This window comes from Mandrillus leucophaeus, unplaced genomic scaffold, assembly GCF_000951045.1.
Source record: "Mandrillus leucophaeus isolate KB7577 unplaced genomic scaffold, Mleu.le_1.0 Scaffold282, whole genome shotgun sequence".
NCBI lineage: Eukaryota > Metazoa > Chordata > Mammalia > Primates > Cercopithecidae > Mandrillus > Mandrillus leucophaeus.
Genome location: NW_012102943.1, coordinates 2,872,661 through 2,885,707, shown reverse-complemented (window position 1 = coordinate 2,885,707; position 13,047 = coordinate 2,872,661). Strand labels below are relative to the sequence as shown.

Here is a 13,047-nt window from a genome sequence, read left to right as displayed (position 1 = left end):
AGCCTGGGCAACAGAGCGAGACTCTGTCTCAAAAAAAAAAAAAAAAAGTGTAGGCTGGGCACAGTGGTGGCTCACACCTGTAATCCTAGCACTTAGGGAAGCTGAGGTGGTGGATCACTTAAGCCCAGGAGTTTGAGACCAGCCTGGCCAACATGGCAAAACCCTGTCACTACAAAAATTAGCCGGGCATGGTGGTGCGCACCTGTTGTCCCAGCTACTCAGGAGGCTGAGGTGGGAGGATCGCTTGAGTCCAGGAGGTTGAGGCTGCAGTGAGCCATGATCACACCACTGCACTCAAAAGAAGAAATTAGCACAGTGCCTAGACATTGGAAGTTCTTATACAGAGGAGTAAATAGTACTGTTGTTGACAACATCATTATTGTATTACATTATTATGATATTTAACTCATGGTTTCCTAAGCTTTCACTGGATTTTTAGTATTCTTAATATTCTTCATGCACAAATGTATAGTTAATCTATTAAATTATGTCACTTCTATCACTGGCTCATCTCATCCAGGACTTTTCTTCTTGAGGGAAGACTCTTTTCTTTTTGAGGCAATTCAGAAAATCAGGATACTTCCAAATGTTCTAAAGACAAAAATATCTATGATAAATCAAATACAGCCACCCACAGTCTTTTCAGATTTTCTAATTTTCGTCTCAGCAGGTACTACAGTTTAGGGTTGCCTTCTGCTGCCCCCAGCAGAAAAGTATGAGGTTCAAATGATACACTGCTAGCAAAAGTGCTTTATGATTTTTGAGTGCTATGCAAGTCTAAAAATGTAAGACCAAAATCTCAGAGCAAGAAGACCCCATACTGAGCAAAGACGGTAGTACAGCCTGCATTGATGAGTCTGCGCCTGCCTGAACTTGACTGTCTTCCTCCATCTCCCACCAGGACGAGGAGCCCGAGCGCCCCACAGGGGCCCAGGTGAAGCGTCACGCCTCCTCCTGCAGTGAGAAGTCCCATCGGGTGGATCCGCAGGTCAAAGTCAAACGCCATGCCTCCAGTGAGTTGTGTGTGGGCCTCCCCTGCTGACTAGGGAGGAAGGGAAGGAAGCAGTCTATAGGAGGGATCTCAAAATCAGTTCCTCTGGTGGGTAAATAAATGAGCAAAGTGAGTTGCAAGAAAATACTGTACCCTAAGAAAAATCACAGAGCAAGCACAATGAAAAAGGGCAGCTAGCATGTGGCCTCAGAGGAAAAATGACAGGGAGTTGGGGGGTGGGGAGGTACTATAGGAAACTGATACCCAGTCTCCTCAGGTCCCAACTATAGGGGAGGCTGCTGCTCAGCTCCAGCAGACGATCCCCATGAAGCAATACCAGGCCCCTAACACCAGATTTGCTAATTACTTAAAAGAGACCAGAAATCTAGACTTTAGGTGAAATCTGCTTATTTTTTAATATCAGCAACTATTTTTTTTTTAATTTAGCACTGAATGAGGCCAAATAGAGAGAGAGAGAGAGAGAGACTGTTGACAAGCTGTATCTGTTTCAGAGGCTAACAATTTGTGATTTCTGATCTGGGGTAGTAAGTGGAGAACTGAACCCATCCGAATACCCTGGAGCCAGCTGCTGTGAAAGCCACAGCTCACCTTGGTGTCCTGCCCTAGCTCTGCCTAGCACCCCACAGGAGCTCAGTGAATTGCCTGACTGCCACACTGCACAGTAATGTGGATAACTAAGTATGCCAGGCAACTCTGTTGTAAATTCTGTTTTACTTCCAACAGTAATCTGTGCTCCTGTGTGATTTCTCTTTATGAAGAAGCCAGCTTCCTGTGGGACAGCATGTTCCAGAAGTTTTTTCTTTGTTCCTTTACATTTATTCCCCCTGCATCTCAACAGTCAAGTTCTGTTCTGTGCTTTTTGTAAACTTACTTTTATATTTTAATACCTATTTTTAAAAATACTTTTCTATATTATGGCTCCATTTCATTTGTATAGATCATCCCTTCTGAGGGTCAGGAAATCTGTATTCCATTCCTCATTCCTCCCTTGACTACTGAATTACTGTGTACCTCTGGGAAAAGTCCTTTCCCCTCTCTGGGCCTGAGTTTCCTCTCTGAACAATCAGAAGGTTGTTGTGTAACTTTGCACTCTACTCTCAGAGATACTGGAAATGCAGGGCCTTGTGAAATGCCCATTTTAAAATGGAAATCTAAACTGAAAAATGCATGTAAGATTAAAGAAATCACCGAATGTCAATGACAACAACAAAAAACTAACAAACATACACAAAAAAGTAGACCCTTTCTTCAGATCAAATCTCATATGAAAGCCAAGTTTATAAAATAAAATAAAAGTGGAGCTACTCTGGTTAAGGCCCACTTGGACTCCACTTCTCCTGTTAGCCATCACCGCGGGGTCATAAGGTTCCTTGAAGGGCAGTGGGAAACCACGGTGGAAGACTGCTAATGAATTCCAACAAGGTTGTTTTTTAGATGAAGAAACTGAAGAAAATAAAAGAGAAGATATCTTAATCCATTTCTCTTGCTATAACAAAATCCCATAAGCTAGGTAACTTATAAATAACAGAAATTTATTTCTCATTGTTCTGGAGGCTGGGAAGTCTGAGATCAAGGTGGCAGCCAATTTGGTGTCTGGTGAGGGCCTGTTTCCTGGTGATGACCATCTTTTTGCTCCCTGGGGTCTCTTTCCCAAGGGCACTAATCCCACCCATGAGGGCTCCACCCTGGTGACCTAATCACCTACCAAAGGCCCCACCTCCAAGTGCCATCACATAGGCGATTAGGTTTCAACGTATGAATTTTGGGGTATGTAAACATCTAGTCTATAGCCAAAGGATTTTGCCCACGATCATGTATTAATTGCCTATTGCTACATAAGAAATTACCCAAAATTTAGCTCCTCTAAACAATAAGCAGGAACATGTGTCATGTCACATGGTTTCTGTGGATCAGGAATCCTAAATGGTTTGGATAGGTAGTTCTGGCTTGGGGTCTCTCATGAGATCTCAAGATGTTGGCTGGTCATCTGAAGTCATCCAAAGTCTTGACAGGCTGAAGGATCCACTTCTAAGATGACTCACTGCATGCCTGGCAAGTTTGTGCTGGGTGTTGGAAGGAGGCCTCAGTTCTTTGCCATGGGGATCTCTTCATAGAGTTGCTTGTCCTTGTGATGTGACAGCTGGCTTCCCCCAGAGCAAGCAACCCAAGAAGGAACAGCAAGGCTGATGCTGCAAGGTCTTTTATGACCTATGGTTAGAAGTTACACTCTGTCATTCTGCAATATCCTAATGGTTACACAGGCCAGCACTGTTTAGTGTGGGAGGGGACTGTAAAAGGGCATGAATATTAGGAAGCAAGAATCATGGAGGCCAAGTAGATTGCTGAGAAAAATGGTGGTATGAGAAGCTGCATGGACCCACTCCCTAGCAAAACAGCTGTAGCTGGTAAAATTTATTAAAACAAACAATTATTTAAAGTCTGGAAATTTTCCTGAGGGCAAATGAAGAAACATTTATTCTAGAAAATTTGCTAAATCTTAGTAAGAACAGTGAGAGTTTGTGGCATTTGAGGCACAACCTACCCCTTTATTCCCCAACTCAGTTTGAAAGAATCTTCACTCCAGGCACATCTGGACAAGAAAACAGGGCTCCTTCTTTCCCCAGCTGCCAGTGAAGGGCTACAGTATCTTCCCCGGAAGGGCAGGCTGCCAGTATTTTTTGTCATACCCAGCTCCATGCTGCAGAGGCTAAATTCCAGGTGATTGCAGCCAAGAGGGAGGAAGCGCCCTTCCTCTACCCAGATGATACAGCAAAGGCTTTGCCCCAGGTAGGGTAAGCCAAGAATACTGGGGCCCTGATTGCCCTCATCCCAGCTCACTTGTAGGGCAGAGGTTGCATGCTGGGAGAGACAAGCAGAGTAGACCGGAGGTTACTGCCCCCACCCAGCACCCTGCTCATAACAGGAATGTCACTCCAAGAGAAACAGGCTCTTAATTTGTTTTGCGCTGCTATAACAGAATACCAGAGACTGGGTAATTTATAATGAACAGAAATTATTAGCTCCTGGTCTAGAGGCTGGAAAAATCCAAGATCAAGCTGTTGACCTCTAGCAAGGGCCTTCTTGCTGCATCATCACATGGAAGAAAACAGAAGGGCAAAGAGGCAAAAGGGGGTTGAATTTGCCCTTTTTTAACGGCATTAATCCCACCCATGAAGGCAAAGCCCTCATGGCCTAAATCACCTCTCAAAGTCCTATCTTTTCATACTGTTACAATTGCAATTAAATTTCAACATGAGTGTTGGAGGGGACGAACATTCAAACAACAGCACAGGCCATTGTTGCCACCCCTGGATCCAGAGCAGTGACTCAGAGATTTTGCCCAGTGGGGAAGGGCAGGCCATAAGAACAGAGCACTCCAAAGCTCTTCCTCAAAAGAACTGACTTTAGTTGGAACAGTGTGGGAAAGTGTAAACCAAAGGGTGCTCTCAAAAACAATGGAGATTTGGTGGTTATGAGAACAATAAACTAAACCACAGGCTAGTTTATCAGAGAGAACCACAGAAAGAGACAGCTAAAAATGCCCTCAGCTGGGTGTGATGGCTCACCCCTGTCATCCCAACACTTTGGGAGGCTGAGGCAGGTGGATCACTTGAGGCCAGGAGTTAAAGACCAGCCTAGCCAACATGGCAAAACCCTGTCTCTACTAAAAATACAAAAAGTAGTCAGGCATGGTGGCGGGCACCTGTAATCCCAGCTACTCGGGAGGCTGAAGCACAAGAATCACTTGAACCCAAGAGGCAGAGGTTGCAGTGAGCTGTGATCGTGCCACTGCACTCCAGCCTGAGTGACAGAGTGAGACCCTGTCGCAAAAAAAGGAAAAAAAAAAATTTTTTTTAAGAAATTGTTTTAAATAAAAAGAGCCCTGCTAGGGTTAGAATAAATCTCAAAGATGAGCCTCCACAACTGTCCTATAAAGGGGCTGAATTTAATTGGATCAGACTGTGGTGTAATTTATGCATTGTCAAAATCAATAGAGCAAACACCTGACAATTAGTAGAGCCTAACAGCTGGGTGTAATAGCAACAGAGGCAGACTGCTTAACAGGAGATTAGGGAAAGAGTCAGAAATCCCTGCTGATACGCTGTCACCCCAGAGTGACTGTACACATGCCAAGGCTATGGCCTCTGAGGAGCAACATCAGTGCCTTCATACTTCAAGAGGAAGTAGACTACACTAAAATAGTTCAGACAAGTCACTAAACAAATAAGAAAGTAACCCAACAACCCAGTTGGGGGGATGCATATCAAAAGATACTATAATATATTCTCTAAAATGACCAGTTTTCAACAAAAAATTATGAGATGCACGAAGAAGCAGGAAAATGTGACCCATACAGAGGGGAAAAAATCAAGCCATAGAAACTGCCTGAGAGAGGGCCCAAATGTAGAATTTAACAAAGATTTCAAAGCAGCCATTATAAATTATTTAAAGAACTTAAGGAAACCATGCTTAAAGAAATAAAGGAATGGAAGATGACAGTGTATTAAGAGATAGTCTATATTATGAATAGCCTATATTATTGGTAGTCTCTATCAATATATTATTGATAATAGTCCATTCCTCCTGCTATAACAAAATTCCATAAGCTGGGTAACTTATAAACAAAAGAAATGTATTTCTCATTGTTCTGGAGAAATTGGCTTCATACTGCAGGAGGAAATAGACTATGCTGAGTACTACACTACACTATACTGTACACTACAGTATAGGTACATGGAACTACACTATAGTTATATGAAATATAGCTATCCTATATTATACTATACTACATAGTACAGTCACATGGAATATATTATTGATAATATATTGATAGAGGCCTCCAACAGAAAGATAGAAATTATAAAAGGAAGAACCAAATAAAAATCATGAGGCCAAAAAGTACAATAACTGAAATGAAAAACTCACTCAGTGGGCACAACAGTAAATTTGACCTGGTAGAAGAATCAGTGAACTTGATGATAGAAAAATAGAGATTATGCAAACCAAAGAGCAGAGAGGAAAAAAGAATGAAGAAAAATGACAGAGCCTCAGAGCATTGTGGAACACCATTAAGTGCACAAACATATGTGTACAGGGAGTACTAGAAGGAGAAGAGAGAGAGATGAGCATAAAAAAATTCAAATAATGGCTGAAACTTGCCAAATTTATTGAAAAACATTAATCTATACATCCACGAAGCTCAGTGAAATCCAAGTAAGATAAAGGCAAGGAGATCTACAAAAGATACATCATGGTAAAAATGCTTATACCAAAAACAAGGAAAAAATGTTGAAGGCAGAAGAAAAAATCAAGCCATCATGTATAAGAGAATCCCAGTAACATTAACAGCTGACTTCTCATCAGTAACAATGAAAGCCAGAAGGCCCTCCATGCTGTATTTATGATCATGCTTGAACTGCAGGGTAGTTGTGTCAGGAACTGATTTTCGCATGGGTCACTGGGTGACCACTGCAATCCCTACAGCAGCTGGCTAGACAAGACCCCCAATTATCATAAACTGCAGGAATTATTCTGCACCAACTTATATAAAGCAGCGTGCAGTTCTGTATAGCGTGCACGCACACACACACACACAAAAGTAAAACTTTCCCCAAGAGGTTGAACTATGGCCTTGAACCAGCTAGAGCAGTATTGCACAGCATGGACCCTGGAGTCAGAAGGACATGGAGACATGGGTTTAACCTTGGCTCTGCCACCATTAGCAGTGGGACTTAACTGCTGTGTACCTCAGTTTCCTCAACAATAGAAGAAAACTAATTATAGTATAAGTTTTGTGGGCTGGGCACAGTGGCTCACTCCTGTAATCCCAGCACTTTGGGAGGCTGAGGCAGGCTGATCACTTGAGGTCAGGAGTTCAAGAACAGCCTGACCAACATGGTGAAACCCCATCTCTACTAAAAATACAAAAATTAGCTGGGCATGGTGGCATGCACCTGTAGTCCCAGCTACTCTACTTGGGAGGTTGAGGCAGGAGAATCACTTGAACCCCAGAGGTGGAGGTTGCAGTGAGCCGAGATCACGCCACTGCACTCCAGCCTGGGTGACAGAGCAAGACTCTGTCTCAAAAAAATCAATTAAAAAAATAACTTTCATGATGACTAAGTGGGAATGCAAGTAAATGGCTCAGCATATAGTGCCTAGTGTATAGTAAATAATACATTTTTGCCATAATTATTTGTTTTTATTGTCCATCATAGTGTTGAACCTACAGTAGACCACCAGGTCCCTCCCTCCCCCAACCCCTTCCCCAGTAATAAAATGGATAACTGACTGTAGCTCAAAGTCTAGAATCTCTGGAGATCTGAGTTATACGGAACGGTCTCCTTGTCTTATAGATATCTGAAAACTGACTACAAAACTTGTTCTTTTAAAACCAAAGTATGTTCTACATCACAAATTTGTTTTTAATAATATTATCATTATTACCTAACCCTTACTATTTGCCTACTACACTAAGTGCTTTTCATTAATCATCTCATTCAACCCTTACCACAACTCTATGAGGTAAATTGTATCCATATCCTTGTTTACAAATAAGGAAACTATGGTCAAGGGGGAAAGGCACAGTAAAACACTACCAGTCTCTTTTGCCTAATGTCACACAACCAGGAAGGTCAAAAATGCCCAAATCTCAGGCTGTCTGTTCCAAGGCCTTGCTCCTAGTCCCTGTGCTCTATGGCCTCCCTTTTGCTTCTTAATTCCTTAGAGGATTCACACTAAATATATCTAAGGGACTTGGTCTAAATATTTCCATTTTATAGATGGAGAACTTGGGGCTGAGAGAGAAGCTGACACCACCCAAGTACCTTTGCCAGAGGTCAGAACTGAGGGCCTTTCCCTTCCCCACATCTCTGCAGGTGCCAATCAATACAAGTATGGCAAGAACCGAGCAGAGGAGGATGCCCGGAGGTACTTGGTAGAAAAAGAGAAGCTGGAGAAAGAGAAAGAGACGATTCGGACAGAGCTGATAGCACTGAGACAGGAGAAGAGGGAACTGAAAGAAGCCATTCGGAGCAGCCCAGGTACCTATGTGATTGTGGTCCTGAGCACCTATGGGTGGCCAGCTCATCCTTGGGCACAGTAAAGGGAGGTCTCTTGCACAAGTCACCTTGTTTCCAACCCAAGAAAAGTGGGCTTCTCCTCCCCTTCGCCTTCTCCTCCCCTTCGCCTTCTCCTCCTCGTCCTCTTCTCCTCTTCATCATTATCATCATCATTCCTCCCAATTAAAGAAAGTGTCATCAATTTAATAACTTGTTTTGGAGGGATGAAAAAGCATCACAATAATGTATACGTTTAATATAGTAAGCAGCAATCTGATTTTAGAAATGTGAAGCATAGAAGTGTGCCTTAGAATCAAAGAAATAAGAGATGTCATTTTGAACTCCACCTTTATTCATTCACAGATATATGTGAGACATTGGTCCTAGTGCAGGGAATAATGGACATGATGCTTTCCCAGGATCCTCTTCTGAAACGAGGGACCTCAGCAGGCCCTGCCTGCTCTGGGCTTCTCCACACCCTATTTTCTGCTGTGTTTCCTTTGCATTCTAACTGCAGTTCAACACACTTTAAGCCTAAGGTTTCTCCACGTGCCGGAGGGAGCAGAAGTCCTGTTGCTATAGAACATGTCCACAAACATGTAGCCCTGTGAGAATCTGGTGGACCTATGGACCCTTTTCTAAGAAGAAACACCACAGTTCACAATGCTGCAAAAAAAAAGTTCAGGAGCTCATGTGGCTGCCTCTGGAGCCTATCCATAGATTGCCTAAGACTCCATGAACCTCAGATTAAGAACTTCTGGTTTAAAGGAGAAGACTTGTTCTGTGTGGCCAAGAACCAGAATCAACAGGAGGAAGGCACAGGAAGACAGTTTGGTTTCCATATAAAGAATTTTCTGAGAGTCAGAACCAGGATTTGGAGCAAGTTGACTATCCTTGTCCTGCTCAATTTTTTCCCCTATGGTACTATCACTTGGTAACATATCAGATTATTTATTATATTTATTATTTATTGTTTGCCACAGACACACAAATGTAAGCACCATAAGGGCAAGGATCTTTGCCTGCTTTGTTCACTGATACATCTAGGGCCGAGGACAATGCCTGATACATGGTAAGCACGCATTAAATACATGGTGAATGATGAATATAAAGAATTCAACATTACTGGAAAACCCTCCAGCACAGCCTCCCTCAGGGCAAAGAATGGAACTGATTTTTAAACCTGGTAAGACCCAACACAGCACTTGGCATGGGAAAGGTACTAATATAGGTTTGTTAGATTAAATTGAAAAAGCGAGCTGGGTGCCATGGTTCACGCCTGTAATCCTAGCACTTTGGGAAACTGAGGCAGGAGGACTGTTTGAGTGCAGGAGTTCGACACCAGCCTGAGCAACATAATGAGACTTCATCTCTATTTTTCTGTGTCTGTAAAGCCCTGCTATGACACTTGTTTACAAGTAACAGAAACCAAAGCTAAACTGGCAGAGAAATGAAAAGAAGATGTAATTGGAAAATTGAGTGATCTGGTGTAGTGGGGTCCAGGGACTTAAATGATGTCACCAGGAAGCTTATTTCTCATACTCATGCTTCTGCCCTTCTCTCCTTTGGTTTCATTCTCCCCTTGTGATGCCACAATGGCTGCACAGTGCCAGCCCTCACCCAGCCCTCCCAGCCAACCCAAGCAGAGAGGGCTTCTCCTCCCAGCAACCACCACAAAACCCTCTGGATTCACTCTGATTGGTCCCACTTTCATCCTTCATCCAATCACTGTCACCAGAAGATGAGCTGTGATTATGGGGCAGACCTAAGTTATGTGCCAAACCCTTGAACTAGAAGCAGAGTCAGCCCCACTCAAACTAGAGAGAATGGGGTTAGGGGGGCAGGTGCAGTGGCTCATGCCTGTAATCCCAGCACTTTGGGAGGCCAAGGCTGGTGGATTACTTGAGGTCAGCCATTTGAGACTAGGCTGGCCAATATGGCAAAACCCCATCTCTACTAAATATACAAAAATTAGCTGGGCATGCTGGGGTGTGCCTGTAGTCCCAGCTACTCAGGAGGCTGAGGCAGGAGGATTGCTTGACCCCAGGAGGCAGAGGTTGCAGTGAGCTGAGATCACCCACTGCACTCCAGCCTGGGTGACAGAGTGAGACTCCATCTCAAAAAAAAGAAAAAGAAGAGAGACAGAATGAGAGGGGGAAGGTGGTTTCCCAATGAAAACTCAGAGTGCTATTTCCAGGAGATGGTGAAATGGGTACCAGACATATAAAGACCATAATGAGACCTCATCTCATTATGGAGCTGGAACCCCAGTATGGAACTGGAACCCCAAGCCCAGAGTCCATCTCTTAACCAAGACTGGGGACTGGAAAGGCCCACCAGGAGGGGCAGACAAAGGCATCAGGCCCTGCCAGATTCCCCGACACTTCAGGTCAGGTTCAGCTGTTTCTTATCAATGTATCTTGATTCAGGAGCAAAATTAAAGGCTCTGGAAGAAGCCGTGGCCACCCTGGAAGCTCAGTGTCGGTCAAAGGAGGAGCGCCGGATTGACCTGGAGCTGAAGCTGGTGGCTGTGAAGGAGCGCTTGCAGCAGTCCCTGGCAGGAGGGCCGGCCCTGGGGCTCTCCATGAGCAGCAAGCCCAAGAGTGGGGTGAGTCCAGGGCCTTCCATGCCAGGGGCAGCTACTCCTGTATCCCTCCACACACTGCAGATCTCTCCTTCATGATCACTCTTTGGAAGTAGGGGTTATGCCCATTTACAGACAAGAAAACTGAAGTCCAAAAAGGTGAAGGGCATGCCATGGGTGGCACAGCTAGGAAGAGGACTCTTGGAGCAATTTCTCTTGATTTTCTGGCCTGTTCTTGTCTCCACAGCAGCATCACCATTTGAATTTTTACCCTAAAGATGATCTTAGAAATGGCCTTGGGGTTATTGATGATAATAGTAGCTACCATATGTTGAATAACAAGCATGTGTGATCCATTACTACAGGCATCTTAACCTGTATTATCTCACACAATCTTCATGGCAGTCCTATGAGGTAGTTTAGGGGTTGACAGACAAGAAAACTAAGGTTCAGAGATGTCGAATGACTTGCTCAAGGTCACTCAGTGAAGTGGGAGACAGGATTCCAAACCCAGGAAGTCTTAACTCCAGAGCCCTGCTCCAAAGCCCTCCAGTGCAACATGGCAAAACCCTGTCTCTACAAAAAAATACAACGGTCTCACATGCCCTCTCCTGGGATCTCCAGGGTACCAGGCCCTGTCCTCAGGGCTCTGTATCCGTTATCTCTAATGCTTCCAGTAACTCTGCGAGGAAGATTCACTCACCTCCAATGGGGCTCTCTCAGAGAGAACTTCCCTGACCTCATCTACACCGGGGTTTCTCAACCTCAGCACTACTGACATTTTGGCCCTGTAACTCCTTCTTATAAGGGACTATTCTGTGTATCAGCAGGATGTTAGGGATCTTAAGGTCCTACCTAAGGATATCAAGTAGAATGTTAAGCAGCATCTCTACCTTCTACTCACTGGTTGCTAGTAGCACTCCCCGACCAGTGACAACCAAAATATCTCCAGAAATTGTCAGATGTTCCCTGCGAGAGCAAAACTGACCCTAGTTGGTCTAAATTACCAACAGCTCCCTCTATTATTCTTCCTCATAGCACTTTACCATAATTTGTGTGTATGTGTGTGTATATATATATTTGTGTCCTTGCTTGTCCAATGTCTGTCTTCTCCACTAGATTCTATTCTTGTTAAGAATTGGACTACATCCATTTATCATTAAATTCCTGACCCTTTACAGAAAAATAGTGGGAGTGCAAGAAATATTTGTCAAATGAATAAATGTTTTGCCTGCTTTCGGGTGAGGAAATTGAGACTTAAAGAGACGAAATAACTTGTCTGATAAGTATGACTTGTCAGGAGGCAATGTGTCATTATTATTGTTGTCCCAGGTCACATTTCCTGGTCACACCACACCTGATTGAGCCAGTGCTGTGTCTTACACCCCTACACTTCCTTTCCATGGGGTGTTCCCAATCTCATTATATAGATGAAAAACATGTCAGCCAAGGACAAAACTTCCTAGAGTCACAGAGGGCTGGTGGAGGAGCTAGCATTGGTTCATTCATCCCAGCTGCTTCCTCCCACCAGCATGACCTGATATTCCCATTCCAGAGCACTTTTCCCTCAGTTTTGGATCCTTTTGACATTCTTTGGAGATAAAGAGAAGCTTTCTCTAAATTCCTTGCAGGTTTAGCTGTTACGATGTCACCCTTAAGGAACTACATCTAGTAAGGTATTATACTAAGCAATTATCTGGAAAATGTAAGGGGTAAAGGTAATTTCAAAAATGAGAAGGAATACAGGAGAGAGGTTAAAAGTCAGACTGTGGGGCCAGGCAGGGTAACTCATGCCTATAATCCCAGCACTTTGGGAGTCTGAGATGGGCGGATCACTTGAGGCCAGGAGTTTGAAACCATCCTGGCCAACATGGTGAAACCCCATCTCTACTAAAAATACAAAAATTAACTGGGCATGGTGGCACATGTCCCAGCTACTCAGGAGGCTGAGGTAAGAGAATCACTTGAACCTGGGAGGTGGACCTCCAGCCTTGGAAAGAGAGCAAGACTCTGTCTCACACACACACAAAAAAAAAAAGGAAGGGAGGGAGAGAGGGAGGGAGGGAGGGAAAAGAACAAAAGAAAAGGAAGGAAGGAAGAAAGGAAGGAGGGAAGGAAAGAAAGGAAGAAAGAAAGGGCTATGGGATTGGAATCCTGGTTCTCCCACTCACCAGCCACATGACCTTGCACAGCAATTTGACCTTCCCCATTTCCTCACCTATAAAATGGAATGACTAATAATAGTACCTACTTCATAGGCTTGTTGAGAAGCTAAAGGAGCTAATTCACACAATGCTTTGTAGTGAGGTTCAGTAATTTTAGTTGTCATTATCATTATCTGAAGGTCCTCAAGTATCTTCTGTTCAGTGCCTTTTTTTTTTTTTTTTTTT

General features: G+C 43.7%; 1 protein-coding gene across 2 annotated transcripts in view; it reads left to right on the top strand.

Annotated features, from left to right (window-relative positions):
* AFAP1L1 (actin filament associated protein 1-like 1) overlaps positions 1 to 13,047 on the top strand; it is a 65,398-nt gene that overhangs the window by 48,991 nt on the left and 3,360 nt on the right. For both annotated transcript variants that reach the window (XM_011985389.1, XM_011985390.1), the window contains exons 15-17: positions 902 to 1,013; positions 7,891 to 8,055; positions 10,503 to 10,681. In XM_011985389.1, coding sequence (XP_011840779.1) covers positions 902 to 1,013; positions 7,891 to 8,055; positions 10,503 to 10,681 — 456 coding nt within the window. The remainder of the gene's footprint in view (positions 1 to 901; positions 1,014 to 7,890; positions 8,056 to 10,502; positions 10,682 to 13,047) is intronic.